The sequence below is a fragment of the Talpa occidentalis genome, unplaced genomic scaffold (genome assembly GCF_014898055.3).
Source record: "Talpa occidentalis isolate TD23 unplaced genomic scaffold, MPIMG_talOcc4v2.1 talOcc4.5, whole genome shotgun sequence".
Classification (NCBI taxonomy): Eukaryota; Metazoa; Chordata; class Mammalia; order Eulipotyphla; family Talpidae; genus Talpa; species Talpa occidentalis.
Genome location: NW_023604861.1, coordinates 93,630,132 through 93,650,625, shown reverse-complemented (window position 1 = coordinate 93,650,625; position 20,494 = coordinate 93,630,132). Strand labels below are relative to the sequence as shown.

The following is a 20,494-nucleotide window of genomic DNA, read 5'->3' as shown; positions in this document are numbered from 1 at the left end:
ATTTGATCCTGGGCAAATAGTTTTTCTGAGTCTACGGCCTTAGTTCACCTTGTGGAATGGGGTAGTAGATAGCTAATAGGCTAGATAGCTAAATAGGGGGGAGAATGGAATAGTCCCAGAGCAGTCCCATCTGGAGAGCATGACTCCAGGGGATCAAAAGCAAGATGGGAGCTGTGTAAACTCGGGCCAGAGCCCCTGAGGCCTGGCTGGGCTGCCGCCATCCTGATCTACCCTTACGCTGGAGCTAAGGGCCGTGTGACTTCTCTCTGACACCCTGGATGCTTCCATCCCAAATGAAATTCTGATTGAGAAGATTTTGTGCCAAGATGCATAGAAAAAGAAATCAGTCCCTCTGAGTATCCTTCCTTCCCTTTCCTCCAGACTCTTCCTGGCCATTTACCTGGCAGTTGCTGAAAGCATCTACTGGATGGCTTTTAAAAGGGGAGAGTAAGAGCTGTACTCAATCCATGGTTCTGACACCTTTAGGGTTGTGAAGAATTTTAAGTGTCCCACAAAAGACCTAAATAGGACTTTCCCAAGAAAAATACAGACTTAGATTTTTGTATCTACTTTCAGAGGGTTCTAACACCCCCACCCCCACCCCAAGCAGTCTATCAGCAGAACCATAGCTGAGTTCTCGGACTGTTGGTGTTAATGTGCCAAGGTCTGAAGCTATGAGCACTGTTGTTGGAGAAAATTACACAGAGAATGACATAGGAAGGCTCTTGCAGAGGCCATTGGCCTCCTCTCCAGCTAGAGATCCGGGTGCATGCTCCCTGGCTGGACTGCAGGATGAGCATTCAGACAGGTCTGATGAGTTAGCCTTTCGTCTCAGAGCAGGGAAAAGGGATCTGTCACTCTGTCACCTCCACGGAGTGGAGGCTGACCTGCAGCCTTTCTCCCTGCATCTCCCTGCATTCCAACTCCACTGGAGCAGTCATCTCCCTGCCATCTCTGTTGGTCAGCCAAGGGACCCATCAGAAGGAAGTGGGGTAGACAAAGGATTAGTTCAGTTTGGGTAAAAATGACACAAGGCAAATTGCAGGATCCACTATCAACACCTTGAGGTTGATAAGGAATGGCTTGTAGAGAATAGTGCTGGGGGCAAGAAGGCCTGGTGCAAGCTAGGGACAGAGGCCCAGAGGAGGAGCATGAACTATTCAAGGACACACCCAGCCCCAGGTTTCAAGGAAGTGATGCCCAGCTTCCTTCTAAAAATAAGTGTTTTTCAAATTTTGCCAAATTGAGGCCAGTCACCCTGGGTGGGTCTAGCAAGGAGGCCTGATGGTTCCTGCTGACAGCAGTTGAGAGTTCCTTTCCATTTTCTGGGTGATCATCTGTTGTCACCACCTCCGTGATGGGTTCAATGGGTCAGACTTGGAGAGGCCCACAGAAACTAGACAATGGTGTTCCAGGGCACAGTTCCTCCTGTCAAGAGGACAGGAGAGCCTAACAAGTCACCTGCTCCCTGCTCAGCCTATCTGCCTGGAGACCCTTTTGTGACTGGAACAACAAAGTCAGCTTCCCCAGGAGCAAATTGTAGGAAACATCCCATGTGGACACCTCACACGAGTAGATCTTAAGAAGAGCCAGGGCATCTAGCCCATTGGTGAGAATGTCAAGGAGTCTGAGGCTGCTAGGGCAGGATGGTCATAGGGTGAGCCCAGCAGGAGGTTGGCCAGGGCAAAGCACCTTTTCTCCTGGAGCCCAGAACCAGTGCCATCACCCAGTTGCTATGCCTGGCTGTCATCAGGCCCTGGGACAACAGGGTCACAGAGAGCTGCAAAGCTTGTCTTGGAGGCAAATACTTAAGATCTTTAACCCAATACAATTTTATTCAAAAACTGCTGGTGTGTGCATATCTGCTTTCCCTCAAGCAGGCCAGAAACCCTAAGGGGAAATGCACAACTTCCATGGGGCAGGAGGACTGGTGAGAGGTGAAGGTGGGATAAACACAAGGTGGGATGGGATCCTGATGCTGGCCCTGTGGATGGAGAAGGCAGGCTCAGCTGCAGTCTCAGTTGGCTTGCTCTGGTTGATGCTGCCCCCTGCTGGTTGCTGCCTCTACTGCCTTCTTTTAATTTCTAAATACATAGACTGTCCTATAGACATCTGGGGCCTGACAGCCCTGCTGCCCAGGGAGTCAGAATTCTGGCGCCTTTACTTGGAAATATCCTTCAACATAGGGATATATGCAACACCCGGGGGAGGGGGCATGATCCACTTGCTTATTGAGAGGTCCTGGAAGGCAACTCTGTAAGCTACAGTCCAACTAAGATTAGGGCAAAATTCTCCTTGCTCTGGAAGCAAGACTGTGGGGAGTGGATCAGGTCACCACCCCCAATGTCTTGTGTATAAGGGTCCGTGGCTCCCCAGACTATGGTCCCTATGTCCTATGTCCCTTCTGCTGAGACAGGAAGGGAGTTGGCCCAGCCAGGGTACTCCTGAGATGGTTTGTCCTGTGCCTTCTGAAAGCCCCAGTGGTCCAGCCTTTACGTCTATCAGTCAGCCTCTGGGGTTGGTCATATCAGCCGTGTGCCCTCCGATGAGTGTGGCAGCAGGTCGCACACACCTGTGAACGTGAGGTCCTTGGAGTGAGAGGCTTGTGGCCCATTGCTCTTCTGTGCGCCTAACAAGGAGGCTTGTCCCTTTGATACTCCAGCCAAGTAGATCTCCAGGGTTTTAAGCAGCCGTCTTGGGCTCTTCTTGGCCAACACTTCCAAGTCTAGGACAGAGAGGATAGGGGAACCAAGGGTTTGTCGGGGCTTTGAATTGCAAAATAGTCAGGGTCTCAAATCTAGCAGCTCTAGGGAGCAACCCCAGCCCAGATGCCATGTCACCAGTCAATCCTAACAAGATCCAGGTCTGCCTTGTCCACTGGTGAGAATGTGCAAAGAGTCTGGGCCCATTGGTGCAGGATGGACGAAGGGTGAACCCAATAGCAGTTTGGCCAGGGCAGAGCGCCTTCTCTCCTGGAGTGCTCACCAGAGTGGGAGACTGAGGAACCAGGTGCAGCACAGGGACCACATGCTCACCTTGTTCAGTGGAATCTCAACTTTGACTAATCAATCCAATAGCTAGACCCAGCTTTGGATTCAAAAATACTATCACCAGAAATATAAGTCCAGAGGGAGGAGAGGGGAGAGCAGGCTACAGAGGCTGCATGGATGGCAACTTTGGGAAGCTGGAGCTTGACAAAGTGTGCATGGGGGTTAGGCGGGAGGGCACCACAGGCAAAACCAGGCTAGCAACCATGCTGGGATCCTTGAACTTGGGGGCACTAGGAGTTCAGGAGCTAGGCCTCCCCAGAAGAAAAAGCATACCTTTGAGGACAAAGCCTGAGTCGGAGATGGTCTTCTGCTGTGTCCTCCAGACATGTGCCAGACGGAGGAAAGTGGCGGCGTAGAAGCTGTTCACCACCGGGATCACCTTCTGCTGCCGATTACACTCCCTGCGGGACAGGGGAAGGGACTTGCTCAGCAAGGGACCAAGGATGGCCTGGTGGCCTCCCGCCCTATTCCCCCAGGGGAGCCATTTCCCTTCACGTCTGAGGTCAGGGTTGGAGGAGAACTGGGCTGGGACAATGAGGCAGGGTGGGAGAGAACCAGGCTCTGGGGGGGGGGGGGCGGGGCTCTCTAATTAGCAGTGTGGGGGCTTACCTGGAAAGACACTCTTCCCTTAAGGCCTGGATTGCGATGCGGGTGATATTCACAGACATCAAACAGAAAGGGAATTGCTGGAATGGAGGGGGTACCGGGTCAGTGGCAACCCCAGCTCCTGCCTTCTGTGTTTCCTGTCATATACGACCTAGCAGTACCCATGGGCAATTTGGCAACAACAGCACAGAGGCAGCAGCCAATATTATTGATGCTTATAGTTAATTTTTACTATAATCTTCCCATCTTACAGATGAGGAAATGAGCCTCAATGACCAGGATTCCAATGGAGGGTAATTCACTCCAAAGCTGTGCATACCCTCTAATCTTCCAGACCCATTAGCCCTCTATAGCCTACACCAGACCCACCCTGGATGCAGCCCAGGCACCATGTCATTCCCTGGGTTACAGATGAATACAGAGGTGTGAGACTCAGTTATCTAACTCTACAGGTTCTTAGCAGGTCCTCTCTCCTTTTCTAGGTTCCTGATTATTTAACAGCTTGTAAACACTTCTTCCAAAATCAGCCAGGGAAGGTACAAGGGTTCACCCTTGACTTACTGATACTCCCCATCTCTCACTAATACAGAGGCCTGAGAACTGGCCCTGCAGGTCAGACTCCAGGTAAGGGGCTGTATGGGGACAAGTAGGGGTGCCTCACAAGCACAGGCCTCAGAATATGGGGTGTGCTGTACAGCTTTATTTTTAGAATAAAAATTGTTCCTCCTTCTTTAATAACAAGAAACCAAGAAATGAAAGGGCTTCTTCCAGGGAATTTGCTGTTGCACATATGCAAGGACACCCACTCAGAGGGACATGGAGATCAATGTGTTCCTTGGTTTAGAACATGTCCGAGTCTATTTATTTCATCTGCTTCCTTATGAGAAGAAAAATCCATCACATTATGATTTAGAACTGTACCTGAGGATGGCAGCAATTCTCCATATTTAGTAATTTGAATTAATTAAACATTAACTAAAATTAAAAATTCATCTCCTTAGTCATTCTAGTCACATTTCAAGAGTTCAACAGCCTCTTGGGCTTAGCAGCTAGTATTGGACAGCGCAGATAGAGAACATTTCCATTACTGTAAAAAGTTCTCTCTGACAGTGCTGGACCAGAAAGAATCTTCTGGCTCTACAAAGATTTTTCAGTCTCCCATGACACTCAGTTCTACAGCATGACCAGACTACCTATTAGTCATGAGTCTCAGCAATCAGAGGTATCTACCCATGAGGCCCTCTGGCTGCTCAGGAGCACCCTGTACCCAGGTCCTAGCCCCACAGCCCTCTCTTCTGGCTTCCCCACGAAGCCCCCACCTGGATATGGTGGTGAGATAGGCGGAAAATCTCCTTGGCCATCAGTAAAGTCTTTGAGTCCATCACCAGGTACAGCAGATGCAGGAGGGCAAGGAAGCCTGCCCCTCTCAGATCTGTGCCTGGATTTGCTCCTGTAACAGAAACCATGAGGAAAAGTAGAGTGATGGTGAGAAATCCCAGATGAAGCTCCCATTCCCATGAGCTTCAAGGATTTTGTTACCTTGGTTACTGGCCAAGTGGGGTGCCTAGATTTCCACCCTTCCCTGGTTGTAACAAGGCATTCCTTAGTGCTACCTCAGTAGTGTCAGAGAAATGAGGAGCTGGGACTTTGCCCCTTCCTGGTGCTAAGGAGCTCTCCACCGACTCTGCAGTATCAGTGGACACTCGATGGCTACAATAATGAGGCACCCCTGCCTCTCCCAGGCAGTGGAGGCCAAGTTCTACCCCCATCTGGCATTAATGTAGTGACATCCCCCTTTACCGCTGGCTTGGTGTCAGAAGAGGCTAAAATAGATGATTTAAAGAAGATCTAGAATGTCATTGCATAATACCAAAAATAATCTGGATACAACTGAAAAACCACTTGTTAGTGGGGAGGGAGCACAATGGACTATGGTGGTGGACTAGGGGTGTTTTGGTGGAGGGTGCAGTGTGGTAACAACACCTGAGCGGGGAGATCCTATACTTCTAAAATAAAACAATGATATAAACCAGTGTTCCTCAATTAACAAAAAAAAAAAATCACTTATTACACCAAGAACTAGGAAAATCTCAATTTAAATGAAAAGAGACAATATGCTCTGATATTTCAGAGCATATCAACGCTGAAATAATAAAGGTACTAGATTTATCGACAAGGATTTTAAAGCAGCTGTCATAGGCAGAATAATACCCCCACGTTCCTCAAAGGTGTCCATATTTTAATCCCCAGAACCTATGGATGTTATGTTTCTTGGTAAAAAAGGGAATTAAGATTGCAGATAAAATTTAGATTGCTGATCAGCAAATAGGGATATTATTCTGGGTTTCGTGGGTGGGCCAAACATAATCAGGAGAGTCCTTAAAGGGAAACAGGGCCTCCCTGGTAATGCAAGGGGTTAAGACTCAACCTATGAAGCTAACCACAGCCACTGTAGCACGAGTTCGATCCCCAGCCAGGGAGCTACCCACATGGCGCATCAGACCTCTCCTGACTTGCTTGCTGCACCCCTCAGCAGTGTGTTTCAGTCTGTCTGCCTATTCTGTTCCCCACTCTGTCTCTGGTGAATCCTCTGACACCCCACACCTTTGGCCTGTACTCCAGTTCTTGTATGCATAAATAAATAAAAAATAAATTAAAAAACCTATTGTAGCTCAAAATGGCTTTGCAAAGTAATTATAAACACACTTAGGAAAAAATGCAAAAAATTAAAAACTTCAGTAGAGGAATATCAGATACACAGAAACAAAAAGAAACTTTAGATCTAAAAAAATGTAACAACTAAAATTAAAAACTAACTGGGTGGGCTCAACAGAATAGAAACAGAGGAAAGAAGCAGTGAATATGAAGATTAAGTAATAGAAATGGTCTACTAATCCTCAACAACAGAGAGAAAAAAACAAAATAAAGCTTTAGAAATCTATGGGCTATAAGAAAAATCCCCCCAAAATGGGTAGAGTGTCTGGGGCCTGTGGAACAATAATAAACATCTAGCATTTATGTCAAGAGAGCCCCACAAGAGAAAAGAAAGTAGAACTGGAAAAGGTGGTTGAAGTAATAAAGCTGAAGATGAGGGAGTTCAAAGGGATTTAAAGGTGCTGATACCGACAGACTTCTAATTATGAGCACAGTTTGTTTTTCAAATTAAGATTTATTTTCCTATTTTGTATGAGTACAGTTTGTATGACACTGAAAAAAGAGTAGCACAATCCCAAGACAGATGAAATCATTTCACTTCACTCAAAAAATAAAACAAAATTTCCTATTATAAGAGGGGAAAAGAGGGGCTTCCCTGGTGGTGCAAGGAATTAAGACACAGCACTATAAAGCTATCCCCAACTACTGCAGCACAAGTTCAATCCCCGGCTGGCCAGGGAGCTGATCCACATGGCGCAGCAGACCTCTCCTGTCTTGCCCGCTGCTCCTCTCAGCAGTGTATTTTGTCAGTCTGCCTGTTCTGTTCCCCACTCTGTCTCTGGTGAATCCTCTCACCAACCCCGCCCCCCGTAAATCCGGCCTGTACCCCAGTTCTTGTGTGCATAAATAATGTTTTTTTTTTTTTTTAAAAAGAGGAAAAAGAAAAAACTAGACTCCAAATCATATCACTCCATTACTGCATCTCACTTACAGCAGATGTTTCACAATGGCCCACAACGCCACAAGTAAGCTTTCCCCCTGTCACACTCTCTCCACTTCAGTTACACCCTGCTGTTTCTCAGAGTAAGCATGCTCTACTTTAGGGGCTTCTGCAATTACTGTATCTTCTTCTGGAAGGAACCTCCAGCCCCTTCCTGTGTTGTGGTGCTGGCATGGCTAGAAGGGGACTGTCTGGACTCTCACTAGAGGCCTGGAATCAGGGCTCAAAGGAAAGATGAGCCATTCCTCTCTCTTACCTTGAAAGCCCAGATCTTCCCAGTGGTCTCCATGGAGGGCACAGTCAAACTTGGAGCCAGTCAGCTTCTTGTAGATGGTCTGGAGGACTCGGCCATGCATTGGGTCTTGGCTATCCAGGCCACCTGCCCCAAAACATACCCACATTCTCTGTACAGTGGCCCCTCTGGGTTCCTCAGAAAATAGATCAACCAAGATAGATGTGTACAGTGTTCAAGGCACCCCATTCTCCCACACTTTTATACCCTTCAGCTCTTGCTCTCCCTCCCACTATGGTACATGCAAGAGACCTGGCTCTGCCTCAGGGTGGGCAAACATGTTCTCTGCCTGGCCGTGCAGCCTGACTCATGGCAACACCATGTACTCACACTGAGCAATGGTCAGGACCAAGTCCCTTTCCTCACAGAGGCCCTGATGGAGCTTGGGAGGCCCGAAGAGGCGGTGCCGGAGGGCAGCAAGCCCGGTCCTTCGAATAGTTGGCTGGATTCTTTTCTGGGAAGGAAGGTGCAGGTAATGAAAGAGCAGTGTTAGATTCACCTCTTTGGTGAACTTACTCTTAGGCTCAGTACAGGGATCATTCTTGGGGAAAGTAGTTTCCCCCAACCAACTGGCTTGTCCTGGGCCCGCTGTGAGAGGGCAGAAACTGTGTAGCATCTGCTGCATTTCTGTAGACAAGCTCTTCTAGCTCCCAGGTTCTTTGTAAGTAGAAAAAGATGTCTCCAATGGGCCTCCCTGGTGGTGCAGGTGGTTAAGTCTCAGCACCATCAAGCCGTCACCAGCCACTGCGAAATGAGTTCAATCACCGGCCAGACAGGTGACCCACATGAGCAGACCTCTCCTCTCTCACTTGCTCCTCCCCTCAGCAGTGTCTCTCAGTAGATCCACCTGTTCTGCTCTCCACTCTGTTTCTGGTGAATCCTTTCACCACCCCACTCCCAACCTCTGGCCTACCCCCCAATTCTTATATGCATAAATAAATAAATATTAAAAAAAAAAAGGAAGATGTCTCCAAGCATAGGCCTTATAAACCAGTTTCTGCATTTGGCCCTTTTGGGCTTTTCCAGAACTAGCTAGAACTGACTAGTGACTGACTCCCAAAGAGGCTAGAGATGGCTAGCTTTGAGGACCACCCCTACCAACACCACCATAAAGTCTGACAAAAGCCAGGGCAGGTTTCCCAGGAGGACAGCTTCTACCATTTGTATGTCTGCCTTGTATCTATGTAAAGGACATACATTATAAAGTACAGTAGCCCCCTCAACTTTGAGGGAGAGAGGCAGTGGGGAATCAGAAGATGAGTGAGCATTTTTTGGAAGCTAGGTACCTCTGAGAAGTGGCTGGAGCCTTCTGTCCACACTACAACCGGCATTCCCTAAGCCAGCTCATGCTTCCTTCTCACTGCTTGGGGCTATTACTAAGCTCTTAGAATATTTTGATTTTGGTAGCTGCTGGCTCTCTGGGCTGTAGAAACCAAAATGACTCCTGTTTTTTAAGCCTCTAGAGTCATGTTTTAGTTTGAATATCCAAAATCACATTCCTCTATATTTACCACTGGTCCCTCAAGATGCCTCAGAAAGCTTGCTAGCTTTTATTCTCCTCAAAATTCCTTCTTTTTCCAACCACACTTATTTTCAAAACTCCCAAATAGCTCTGGTTCCTTGAGAGAATGGAAGATTTCCCCACAGTCATATCAGTCACAATATGATTCCACACCTCTGCCTCCCTAGGAGAGAGGAGCAGGGACAGCCACATGGACCTCTGTATGACAGGGCCACAAAAGGTCTGGCGACACAGTCCCAGAAAGGTCACCAGGGCACTGCATGAAGCATGGGTCCTCGGTCATCCATGATTCTGTGTCCCCAGATTTCTTAGATGAGAGGGGGCCCTCAACTGGAAGCTTCCATCCTGCTTGCCCACTGTCCCATCTAGTGGGACAGAGACTTAGATCCTGGGAAGGTACTTTGCTTGAGATCCCAAACCTCCCTGCTGTCATACCTTGAAGGAGGAGAGGTCCACTGTCTGGAAATGCTGTAGCGCCTCACTGAAGGAGATCAGCTGTCCAGGCTGGTCTGAGCTTGTCTGATTTCCTGTGGCAAAAGAAAAGACACTCAGGATTTGTAATGGAAGTCATCCTGCCAGCAAATGTTTGCTGAGGGCCTTCTGATTGTCACCTCTATGCCAGACACTAGCTTCCAGCTACAAATATCAGATACCTATAGTCCCAACCAATCCTCTTTGAAGGGGCTGCCATAATCTGCCGGGCTGACTCCATTTTAGATCGGGCTGTCCAGAAACTTGCTAGGCTGACTTTTGCAGTGAGAAGGCACAGCTCTGCCCTGCAGGGTATTCCTAAATTCCACTCTTCTGTGACGGGGCAGGTCACTACCTGGAGTTGGTACCCATGTAGGAGCATGGCACTAGTTTAAGGGCCTGTCCTACCTTCTTCTTTGCCCTTCCTCACACTCTGGGCATGAAATCCTCTCTTCATCTTTTGTTACAATCCACAGGGAATTAAATTATCAGTTAGCAATATGGGTGATGGCCGATATAGTCCACTGTGACACCTCTCTAGAAGCTCAAGTAGGGACTAGACTAGATCTGGCTCCCAGTTCTATCCTTCTATTGCTCCATCCAAACCTCTCAAGAGTGAGAGACAATTTTCAGTCTCAGAGTCTTCCGCTCCTATTACCAGGGACTGTACAATGAACAAGCTACTTAACCTTATGTAGGGGCCCTGGTTCCATGCTTCATCCTAATCTCTTTTCCCCACAGAAGCTGCCCCTGGATAAGGTCCACCTGCCTTCTTTCAGGGTTGGGTAGATGCAGCCCTTTCTCCACGGCATACATTCCAATTTCCTTCAGAGATAGAATACAATCATCTTTGGATTTGGAAAGGAGATTTTATTCCAAATCACATAGCTAAAATAAGACCCAGGAATTCTGTCTCCTAATGCCAGAGTAACAGAAACATCAGCCACACACGTGGATGGTGCCTTTACACAGCTGGGTGGATGGCGAGAGCTCCATTCCTGCCGTTACCTGTCTCTGGCAGGATATTGTCCACGGCCTCCCATTCTTCTTGGGCTTTGAGCACCTCTGTACTTACAACTGCAACAGTGAGAAAAGGAGATTCTTTGAGATGTAGGTACATCTGGATCTCTGCTGCAGCCCCCAGCCTTGTCTGCCTACCTTGGGTCTTGTCGCCCTCCAACACCCTCTTCACACAGCTGCCAAGGTGACTTTTTTCTTTTTTTTTTTTTTTTTTTAAGATTTATTTATTTATACAAGCACTGGGTACAGTCAGAAGTGCGGGAGGATGAGAGAATTCACCAGAGCCAGAGCGGGGAACAGAACAGGCAGACTGACGAAATACACGGCTGAGGGGAGCAGCAGGAGAGGTCTGCGCACCATGTGGGACCCTCGCCGGCGGCCAGGGATCGAACTGGCACTGCAGAGGCTGCGGGCAGCTTCGTAGCCCAGCGCTCAACCACGGAGCCACCAGGGTAGGCCCCCAAAGTGACTTTTCAAAAGCAGATCTCATGTCATCCCCCTGCTCAAAACCCTCCAGGGATTTTCCACAACTCTCAAGACAGAGCCCAGACTCTGCAGCACAGCATCTAAGGGCCTCCACAATCTGGGTCCTGCTTCCCTCCCTAGCTCTGCCCTGGGGCATACAGGACAGCTTAAGGTTCTCCTACCTCCAGACCTTCACCAGCTTTGCACAGATAGCACCCCTGGTGCCAGCACCGGGTGCTCTCACCTTCACTTCCAACCCCTCTGCTGCAGGTGCTTCTCGCCCTTCAGTTAACCCTCACCTGGACGCCTCCTCTGAGCTCATTAGTCCAGATTGGGAGCCCCTCCCTCCCAATGCTTAGGACAGCGCCTTAACTTCCTTTCCCACTGCATAGCAGTTAACAGGGCAGGTTCTCTGGAACCTAGTGCAGCACATGTTTGATGTGCTCAACAAATGTTTACTGCGTAAACAAAAGCACTCACACAAAAGGAAGGTGAAGATGTAGGGAAAAAAAAAAAAAAAAGCAACCAGGTAGTTTCTCTAGCAACACCACATAGCCCTCCTCTCCAAACCACAACCGCCCCTTTTTAGTTCAAACTGCCAGAGGCATATCCTGTCACTGGCTTTTCTGATTCACTACAGAGAAAGAATATCAACAAATTATGAGAAGGATAGAGAGACTTCAGTTTAATGCCAAAACTCGTGACTTCTCAAGCCTCAAAGGAAAAGTATTTTAGGACAGTTGCACTTTGCCTTGCAATCTTGGCTGAGGACATCACATGACAACAAATTGCTTTGAAAGCATACTTGCAAATTCGATGAAATGCCACCCGAAAAACTCATAATACTATGGCTAAAAATGAAGAGAAAGCTGCTGGGAAGCAGTAGAGAACAGTTACTGAAAGCACACTCCAGAAGTTAACTGCTTGTGAACCTCTCATCTCCGCCATTTCCTAGCTGTGGTTTTTTTTGGCAATTATTAACCATCTCTAATCACCATGGCACTGTAATGAACTTGGTGTAATATTTCATCCTCTTACAGGGCTACAGTGCTCAGAGGTCAGTACTCAATATATGTTGGCTGGACCCCTGTTACTGATACAGGTTTGCACTGGGGTCCAGCAGGGCAGTGGGCAGCTTTTTTTTAGCAGGTGAGTCGGATCTAAGGTCCTAAAGTTTGGACCTTTAGGAAATTCAATCTCACAAGATCGAAACTCTGGGTGGATAGCAAACACTACACATCAGGGCTTCCAGGATAGATAATTTCAACAGAATACAGAACCCTGACCTTAGAAGAAAATAAAACTTAATTCTAGCATGTTGGACCTTTGGGAGATGAAAAGGAGGGCAGAGCGGCTGAGCGAGGAGTGGAATACACCAGTGAATGCTCATTATGATGCTCAAGAGGAACTCCTCTGCTTTCACCCTCCCACCTACACCAGCTTCACTGATTGGTCACCCTTTAGATGCTCGTTACTAGCCTCTGACTCCGTATTTCTTTTTTTTTTTTTTAAAGATTTATTTATGCATGCAAGAACTGGGGTACAGGCCAGAGGTGTAGGGGGTGAGAAGATTCACCAGAGACAGATGGGGAACAGAACAGGCAGATTGACCGAAATACACTGCTGAGGGGAGCAGCAAGTGAGTCAGGAGAGGTCTGCAGCGCCATGTGGGTAGCTCGCTGGCTGGGGATTGAACTCGTGCTGCAGTGGCTGTGGATAGCTTCATAGGTTGCATCTTAACCCCTTGCACCACCAGGGAGGCCCCCCTGGCTCCATATTTCATCCTCACTGTAGGGTAAGGAAAAATGTCAGGCTTTTCTGCCCTCCCGCCAGCAGGATGATGGATCCTTGCGGTCCTGAATGCATGCCTGATGGCGGGCACCTGGAGTAGGGTGTGGGCATAGGTAGATGGGATTCACCTGGACTGAGACTGGGCTTTTAAGGGCTGCGTCACAGGGATGCCAGAAGAAGCCGAGGAAAAGCTGAAAGAGAAGCTGAGAGAGAAGCAAGAGCAGCAGAAGCTGAGAGAAGGCCGGAGAACCCAGAGTGAGGACCTGCTGGGGGCTGCGAGGTCTGCCAGCCTACCGGTCCCCCAGCACCCCTGCTGCCATGTACCTGCTAAATCCCAATAAAAGCCTGCAAAAAGTCACTGAGGACTCTGACTCTTCCTTTACCCGGTCTGCATGGGATCAAAGAAAACCTGCTCAGTGGTCATTCCTGCCTTTACACTCACCTACAAGCAACTTGGTGAGAGACTATGAACCAGGAGATTAACCTCACCAGCTGGGGTAGAGGCACTTGCTGTGACAGCAGGGTAGTCAACAGAGAAGGCCTCAGCAACTAGCAACTGCAAAGTGGTGCCTAAAAACTGGAGACAAACATCCAAACCATATGGAGTGACTTTCCTTCCTTTTGGAACCAGACAGACTCTTCCAACTCCTGAAGATAATCCTGACATAGCTACTAATTTACTCCTGATGAACAGAAGAAATTGCAGACAAAACACAAATCTTTGGGGTAATAAATACAGCTCATATTAGTACCGTTCTTTATTTTTTCCTTTTTTTAACTGCCTCCTTTATTTAGGCTCTCCTCCATTAATGTTATATAACACTGCTGATTTATTTAGTCAGCCTATTAATTAAAATCAGCTGAAAGTATCTGAAAACAATTGACATTGTTTAGTATGACGAAAAATGTCTGGCAAATAAATGTCAGTTGTGTTGAAGTATAAAATATTTTGGCATTTAAGGCAAAATTGCAAAGAAATGTTGAATTTGTCATCACACAGTAAAGACAAACTTCCATTAAAAGAAACTGCAGGGGGCCTCCCTGGTGGCACAAGGGGTTAAGCGTCAGCACAATGAAGCTATCAGCAGCCACTGCAACAGGAGTTCGATCCCCGGCCAGGGAGGCAACCCACATGGTGCAGACCTCTCCTGACTCACCCGCTGCTTCCCTCAGCAGTGTATTTCAGTCAGTCTGTCTGTTCTGCTCTCCACTCTGTTTCTGGTGAATCCTCTCACCACTACCCCTGTATCTCTGGCCTGCACCCCAGCACTTGTATGCATAAATAAATAAATCTTAAAAAAAAAAGGAACTTCATAGGCTTCCAAGTAATTTTTCTACATTAGAGTATTTTTTTAACAAGCCCCATATTTTGGAGATTACCTTTTTAGTGTGCAGAATTTAAAGAGCAATACATTCCAAAGAGCACTCACTGTGACTCACATTCAGAGTGCTAAGCATTTACATTATCTCATTTAATTCTTATAAAATGATAAAGTTACTCTCATACAGATTCTAATACAATCCCTGTTTTATAGATGAGGAGAGTGAGGTTAGAAAGATTAAGTAACTTGTTCAAGGTCATGTATGTTGGGAGAGTCCTGAAGGGAACCTTACCGCCTGGCTGCCATCCATTAGCTTTGGTTGTAAGGGCCTGGAGGACACCATGGTTCTTCAACTCTGAGATCTGTAAGGGCAGTTGACCTTTAGTGACAGGGAGGAATCCACATCCCTCCACCCACAAAAACATGACAAACTGTTCTGCAAGTCCCACCTGCCATAATGAATGTCCTTGAAACTGAAAGCCAAAAGGATCTAGTCTTCCCTGTTGGTTGATTAAAGCCAGTCTAAAATCACTTGGAAAACAACTGTGATGTATACTTTGGGGACACGGGGACAAGTGTATGCCCTCCTTGAATAGTAAGCAAAACATATGACTCAATTGAGACTGTGGCACAGTGTGTATATATATATATGTATGTGTGTGTATATATATATTCCCCCATTCATTATAACAACTATCTTATTAAACAAAGGTTGTTTTGCATGTTTGTCCCTCGTGCTGAGGCAGGGTGGACACTGGCCAGGGTCCCCAATGCGTGGCACCACACAGCAGCCTGCAATAAGCTTGCAATGCAGGAGGAACTGGGGTGTGGGCAGTACGTACAGGAATTCCTCTGAAAGCCAGAAGAGCACTGTTGTCCTTGTCATATGGTGGAGAGCAAGTGGCAGACATATTTTCAGCCTGTAAGACAAATCAGAGTCAACCTCCCAGGTGCATATCAGCCTCCCAGAGGCAATGACAGCTTAAATGTCACAACTTTTCTAATTAACCAAAAAAAGATGAACCAGAGAAGTGTCAACTGCAAGAAATACTGTAAAGGGAAACTTCTGTTTAATCTGATCTTAATAAATACTGTAAAGATTTAATGTTCTGGCCTTCCTTGGTGCACAAGGGGTTAAGTATCAGCACTATGAAGCTATCTGCAGCCACTGAAGCGCAAATTCGATTCCTGGCCAGGGAACTAACCCACATGGCTCAGCAGATCTCTCCTGTCTCACTTATTGCTCCCCTCAGCAGTGTATTTCAATAGATCACCTGTTCTGTTCCCCGCTCTGTCTCTGGTGAATCCTCTCACCCCCTACATCTCTATCCTACACCCCAGCTCTTGTATGCATAAATAAATAAAAATAAATCTTTGAAAATCAACTAATGTAGGTATCTATGTTAAGGCTCTGGAATTCTAGATTATCCTTTTGTTCTAATTCCTCCTACATATTTTTGCCAAATAATACTCCTTAAACACAGCTGAATGATTTCTCCATACCTGAGACATAGAATGGATGCCTAAACACACCACAGCTGCAAACATCTCCATAACTAACCTCTCAAGGCCAAGCATTATTATTTCCCACTTCAATCAAATAAACACACTTGCTCCTGTTTCTCTTCTCTCTCTTTTTTTAAAAGATTTATTAATTTATGCATACAAGAGCTGGGGTACAGGCCAGAAGTGTGGGGGGTGAGAGGATTCACCAGAGGCAGAGTGGGGAGCAGAATAGGCAGAGTGACCGAAGTACACTGCTGAGGGGAGCAGCAGGCGAGACAGGAGGTCTGCTGCACTGTGTGGCTTGTTCCCTGTCTGGCTGGGAATCAAACTTGTGCTGCAGTGGCTGCGGATTGCTTCATAGGTTGCGTCTTAACCTTTGCGCCACCAGGGAGGCCCCTGTTTCTCTTCTTATCTCCATCCCTTGGTTCATGTGGCTTTCCTCCAGAGGTCACCCTCACTCTTCCCCCTTCTCTATGTCTTCTGGTCCCTTCAAAATAAGTTCCATCTCCTCAAAGTGGCTACCTTACAATGCGGGGCTGCATGGCCCTCCCTTGTGGCCTAGGAGTTAAGTCTCAATGCTATTACTGCTACAGCCTGAGTTCGATTCCCGGCCAGGGAGCTAACCCACATGGCACAGCAGACCTCTCCTATCTGGCCCGCTGCTCCCCTTAGCAGTGCATTTCAGTAAATCTACCTGTTCTGGCCCCCATTGTCTCTGGTGAATCCTTTCACACCCTCACACCTCCTCTAGCCTACACCCCAGTTCTTCTATGGAAAAAACAACAACAAAAAAGCAATGCAGGGCTGCACTAGTCTCTCACTTACTTCTCCAAGCTCCAAAGCCCATGTGGATGTAAAACAAGTTTCTCTGCAAGAGGTCTCTCTCCAATCAGGCTCTGCTGCTTTGAGCATAAGACCTTATATTTCCTACCACCATCAGCATAGTACTAGGCACAAAATGTGTCCCTGTCAGTCAAAAATCATCATGCTGTATGATCATCTCAATGATGGAGGGAAAGCATTTTACAAGGCTCTGGAACATGCATTTATGAAAACAACTCTCAATTAAATGGGGATAGAAGGATTATAGCTCAACATAATAAAGCTATATATGACAAACCCACAGCTAACATCATTCAGTAGAAAACGGAAAGCTTTGCCTCTAAGATCAAGTAAAGACAAGGATGTCCACTCTCACCACTACTACCTAATATAGTAGTAGAAGTCCTATCTAGAGCAATTAGGCAAGAGAAAGGAATAAAAAGAATCCATTTTCAGAGGATATGATATTTGCAGAGGGTATGATAATACACAGAAAACCATAAAGACTCCACTAAACTATTAGAAACAATAAATCAGTATAGTAAAGTGCCAGGCTACAGAATTTATATACAGAAGTCTGTTATATCCCTCCTTTATCAAGGAGCTTAGTTTCTTTGATATGATTAGAAATGGGACTGCTTTCTTGATTTTTTTCTTCAAGTTCATTCTTTGCACATAGGGATACATCACACAAAAAGATGAAACTAGCCCTATCTCATACCATAAACCTATAGAGTGATGTATCTTAATTATTTAGCAATAAAACTAGAAAACAAAAGATATGTTCTCCAAAATATCTGATGATTGATGTTCTGAACAACTCCCTGCAGGGACTGTGTACGCAGGACTCACTTCATCCTTCCTTTCCTCTGCAATTCGGTCCCTCCAGGTGTTCAAAGACTTCCCTCTGGAAGAACAGTTCACCTATCTTAGTACAGTGAAGAAAACCTTTCTGGACTTCCAAAGCAAAACTTCGCCCCATTTCTGGCCACTGATTGTGACAGGCTCCATGTAAGACTATTTCTGGGCAAGGTAGGCAGAAAGTAAGGTAGGATAGGCTGCCAGGTTGACACAAATTCATGACACTGAACCAAGAGTCCTGAGGATAATCAAGCCAGCGCAGGTATTGGACAAAGAAAGGGCCAGTGACGTAAACAATCCAAATTAATGAATTACAGGTTTCTCATTGAAATTCCCCTCCCATCCAAGCAAATCCAGAATAAAATCCCATGACACACTTAGAAAATAAGCTACTAGGAAAGCAACTGACCCAAAGGTGAACAGAAGCTTCTAACAACAAAAACAACTACAATGAGGGCTTTCCAAACATTTCTAAAGCTCCACATTCTCTTGAAAAATTGTCTTATTATTACTGTTAACATATATCTCAAACCAACACATTCTTTCCCAAATAGAAGTGCTTACTTACCTGTCCATCGCTTAATTCTTTCTCCTTATGGAAAGAGCAAGATTCTTCATTCATGACTCAAAATCATTTGTTCAAGTGAGCTTTGTTCTGGGGCTGTTTTGAATAACATCTGAGATCAGGAGCTAAGGGAAGAAGCAGAGCTCTACCTCTGCCTTCCTTCTTGGCAGTTATTCAGACTAAAAGCAAGAAAACAGTCCCTTTGTGCCATCACCAGGGTAAAGAAGGTTTCTATGAGTATTGAAAGAAGTCCCTGAGGTCTCTGAAGCCTCAGCCCTGTTTAAAAAAAAAAAAAATTAAAAGAAAGCTGGTTTCATCATTCAGTTCTGCCTTTGTTGAAAAAAACTGACTAAAAATCTTTAGGCATGGGGTCTCCCCGTTGGCACAGCGGTTGAGCGCTAGGTTGCGAAGCTGCCTGCAGCCTCTGCAGCGCCGGTTCTATCCCTGGCTGTTCCCCGGCCACCAGAGGAGGGTCCCACATGGCGCGCAGACCTCTCCTGCCGCCTGCTGCTCCCCTCAGCAGTGTACTTCGGTCCTTCTCCCTGCTCTGCTCCCCGCTCTGACTCTGGTGAAGTCTCTCACCCTCCCGCTTCTGACTGTACCCAGTGCTTGTATAAATAAATAAATAAATCTTTAAAAAAAAATCTTTAGGCAGTTATAACATCATTCTGGCTAGATAAACTAGCTAAATGCCTACCTCTTACTACCCATGTTACTGGATGGAAAGAAGGGGACCCCGCAGGAGTCCAGAGCTGGAGTCTCAATGTCTAGAGGACATCAGCACAGGGATGAGGTTAATAGGTGGCACCTAGGTGGCTGATTTTGGCTGACCAGTTCAGTTTTGTTAAATGCAACACAATGCCTTGTCCTCCTCAATTATCGCTAATATTGTACATGTGGCAGTTGTCTCAAATGTTTGGCTAACTCTAAGACTTTTTTTTTTTTTTAAGATTTATTTATTTATGTGAACAAGAGCTGGGGTGTAGGCCAGAGGTGTGGGGGTGAGAGGATTCACCCCAGAGTGGGGAACAGAACAGGCAGACTGACTGAAATACACTGCTGAGGGGAGCAGCGGGCAAGACAGGAGAGGTCTGCTGAGCCATGTGGGTAGCTCCCTGGCTGGGGATCGAACTTGTGCTGCAGTGGCTGCAGATAGCTTCATAGTGCTACGACTTAACCCTTTGGGCCACCAGGGAGGCCCTAACTCTAAGTCTTTCATCTCAGGAATCCAACTGAGGAAAAGTACAACTAGACATTACCCTACCATGGAGGACCTGGACAGCACAGATGCCTGTCATAACAACAATCTGGATCATAAGTGGGCAAATGGCCCCCACACAACTACAGTCATACATCACTTAGTTTTCTTAAGGAAACTGAGGAAGGAGGGTGGCCTCTCCATGAAGTGAGCCTTCCATTATGGGAATATGATCTGGATTCCCTAAGAACTGGCCTCCGGTAACAAAATAGTCTTTGTCAGATGTCATGATCCCTCACTCCAAGAGCAGGAACACCTCCTTCTAGCTCACTGTAATTTACAGGAGAGGGCAGGGACCCTCAATCACGGCACCTAAGAAACTATTTCATTCTCTCACTTCTTTTCAACATCTCCCTTCTTTTCTCTCCCTCCTCATAGAACTCCATAACAGCATACAACAACATATACATGGGCCAACTTTGGGAAGGTGACAGGCAGACTAACAGCAGAAAGGTTCTTGTATTACTGTGTGTGAAGTGAATCAAGCAGCACAGAAGAGTGAGGGCTTCATGCACCTGTGAGTGTCTCAGTTCTGGCTGGAGAAGCTGGGTCTTCAATAGGGGCGGTTACTCTCTGTATCAGAGAAAGAAAAGAGCAAAAACAGTCGAACAAGCAAGTACTAGAAGTTACGAAGTCACTTCTACCAATTCCTTAGCGTTGCACTTGGAAATGTCTTTCATGTAAAGATGGATCCTTTTCAAACCAAGCATCTATGGTACACCCATTTTAGTCAAGGAGTTACATAAGGGATATGATTTTCCAAGTGCTTGCTGAAGCTTCAACTCGCTGAATAGGTATTTAATCTAGAAACTCGGTTCATAGCTCAACTACAAAAGCACACAAAGGTAGGACAGTCCGTTGACATTTTCCTCAGGCTTCTCGCTGGGCGACTCCCCTTCCTCTCCCAGCCCCGATAGAGGGGATGCCTGGGGGCTCAGTCAAAAAGAGGGGGTGCTACCAGTCCCCCGCTGCAGACAACGCCCCGGGTGGAGGGAGAGTTTAGGGGGGCACCGCGGCCAGAACCGCTGGCCACTGGGCGGGCTCAGGGCCAGGCGCTGGCCGGCTGTGGGGCGCAGCGGTCTAATCCACCAACATGCCCAGCTCCACGGGGGCTGTGTGGGGGTTCCGGCCCGAAACGTCCTCACGCTCGGTGTGTGAAAACCACGAAAGCAACTCGCCTCCGGCCATTCGGCGACTCGACCGCAGAGCGCGGACCAGGACCCACGTCTCCCGTCTCCCAGTCGGGATTCTCTCCCAACCCCGCAAGTCTCAGCCTCGCCTCGCCCCA

General features: G+C 47.0%; 1 protein-coding gene across 5 annotated transcripts; it reads right to left on the bottom strand.

The window, feature by feature from the left end:
• Positions 1–1,788: 1,788 nt before the first annotated feature.
• ELMOD3 (ELMO domain containing 3) lies at positions 1,789–19,779 on the bottom strand. Of its 5 annotated transcripts, none has more exons than XM_037527739.2 (12): positions 19,722–19,779; positions 17,952–18,224; positions 15,037–15,114; positions 14,487–14,556; positions 10,605–10,673; positions 9,561–9,652; positions 7,934–8,057; positions 7,568–7,690; positions 4,976–5,106; positions 3,660–3,736; positions 3,324–3,451; positions 1,789–2,725 (listed from the first exon to the last, which is right to left on the bottom strand). In XM_037527739.2, exons 2-12 carry the CDS (start codon positions 18,003–18,005, stop codon positions 2,523–2,525), a joined length of 1,149 nt encoding a protein of 382 aa, XP_037383636.1. In that variant the 5' UTR covers positions 18,006–18,224; positions 19,722–19,779; the 3' UTR covers positions 1,789–2,522. The 5 variants fall into 5 exon arrangements, with proteins under 5 accessions (XP_037383636.1, XP_037383637.1, XP_037383638.1 ...); XM_037527740.2 differs by lacking the exon at positions 19,722–19,779 and adding an exon at positions 19,673–19,715; XM_037527741.2 differs by lacking the exon at positions 19,722–19,779 and adding an exon at positions 19,651–19,697.
• Positions 19,780–20,494: the final 715 nt, after the last annotated feature.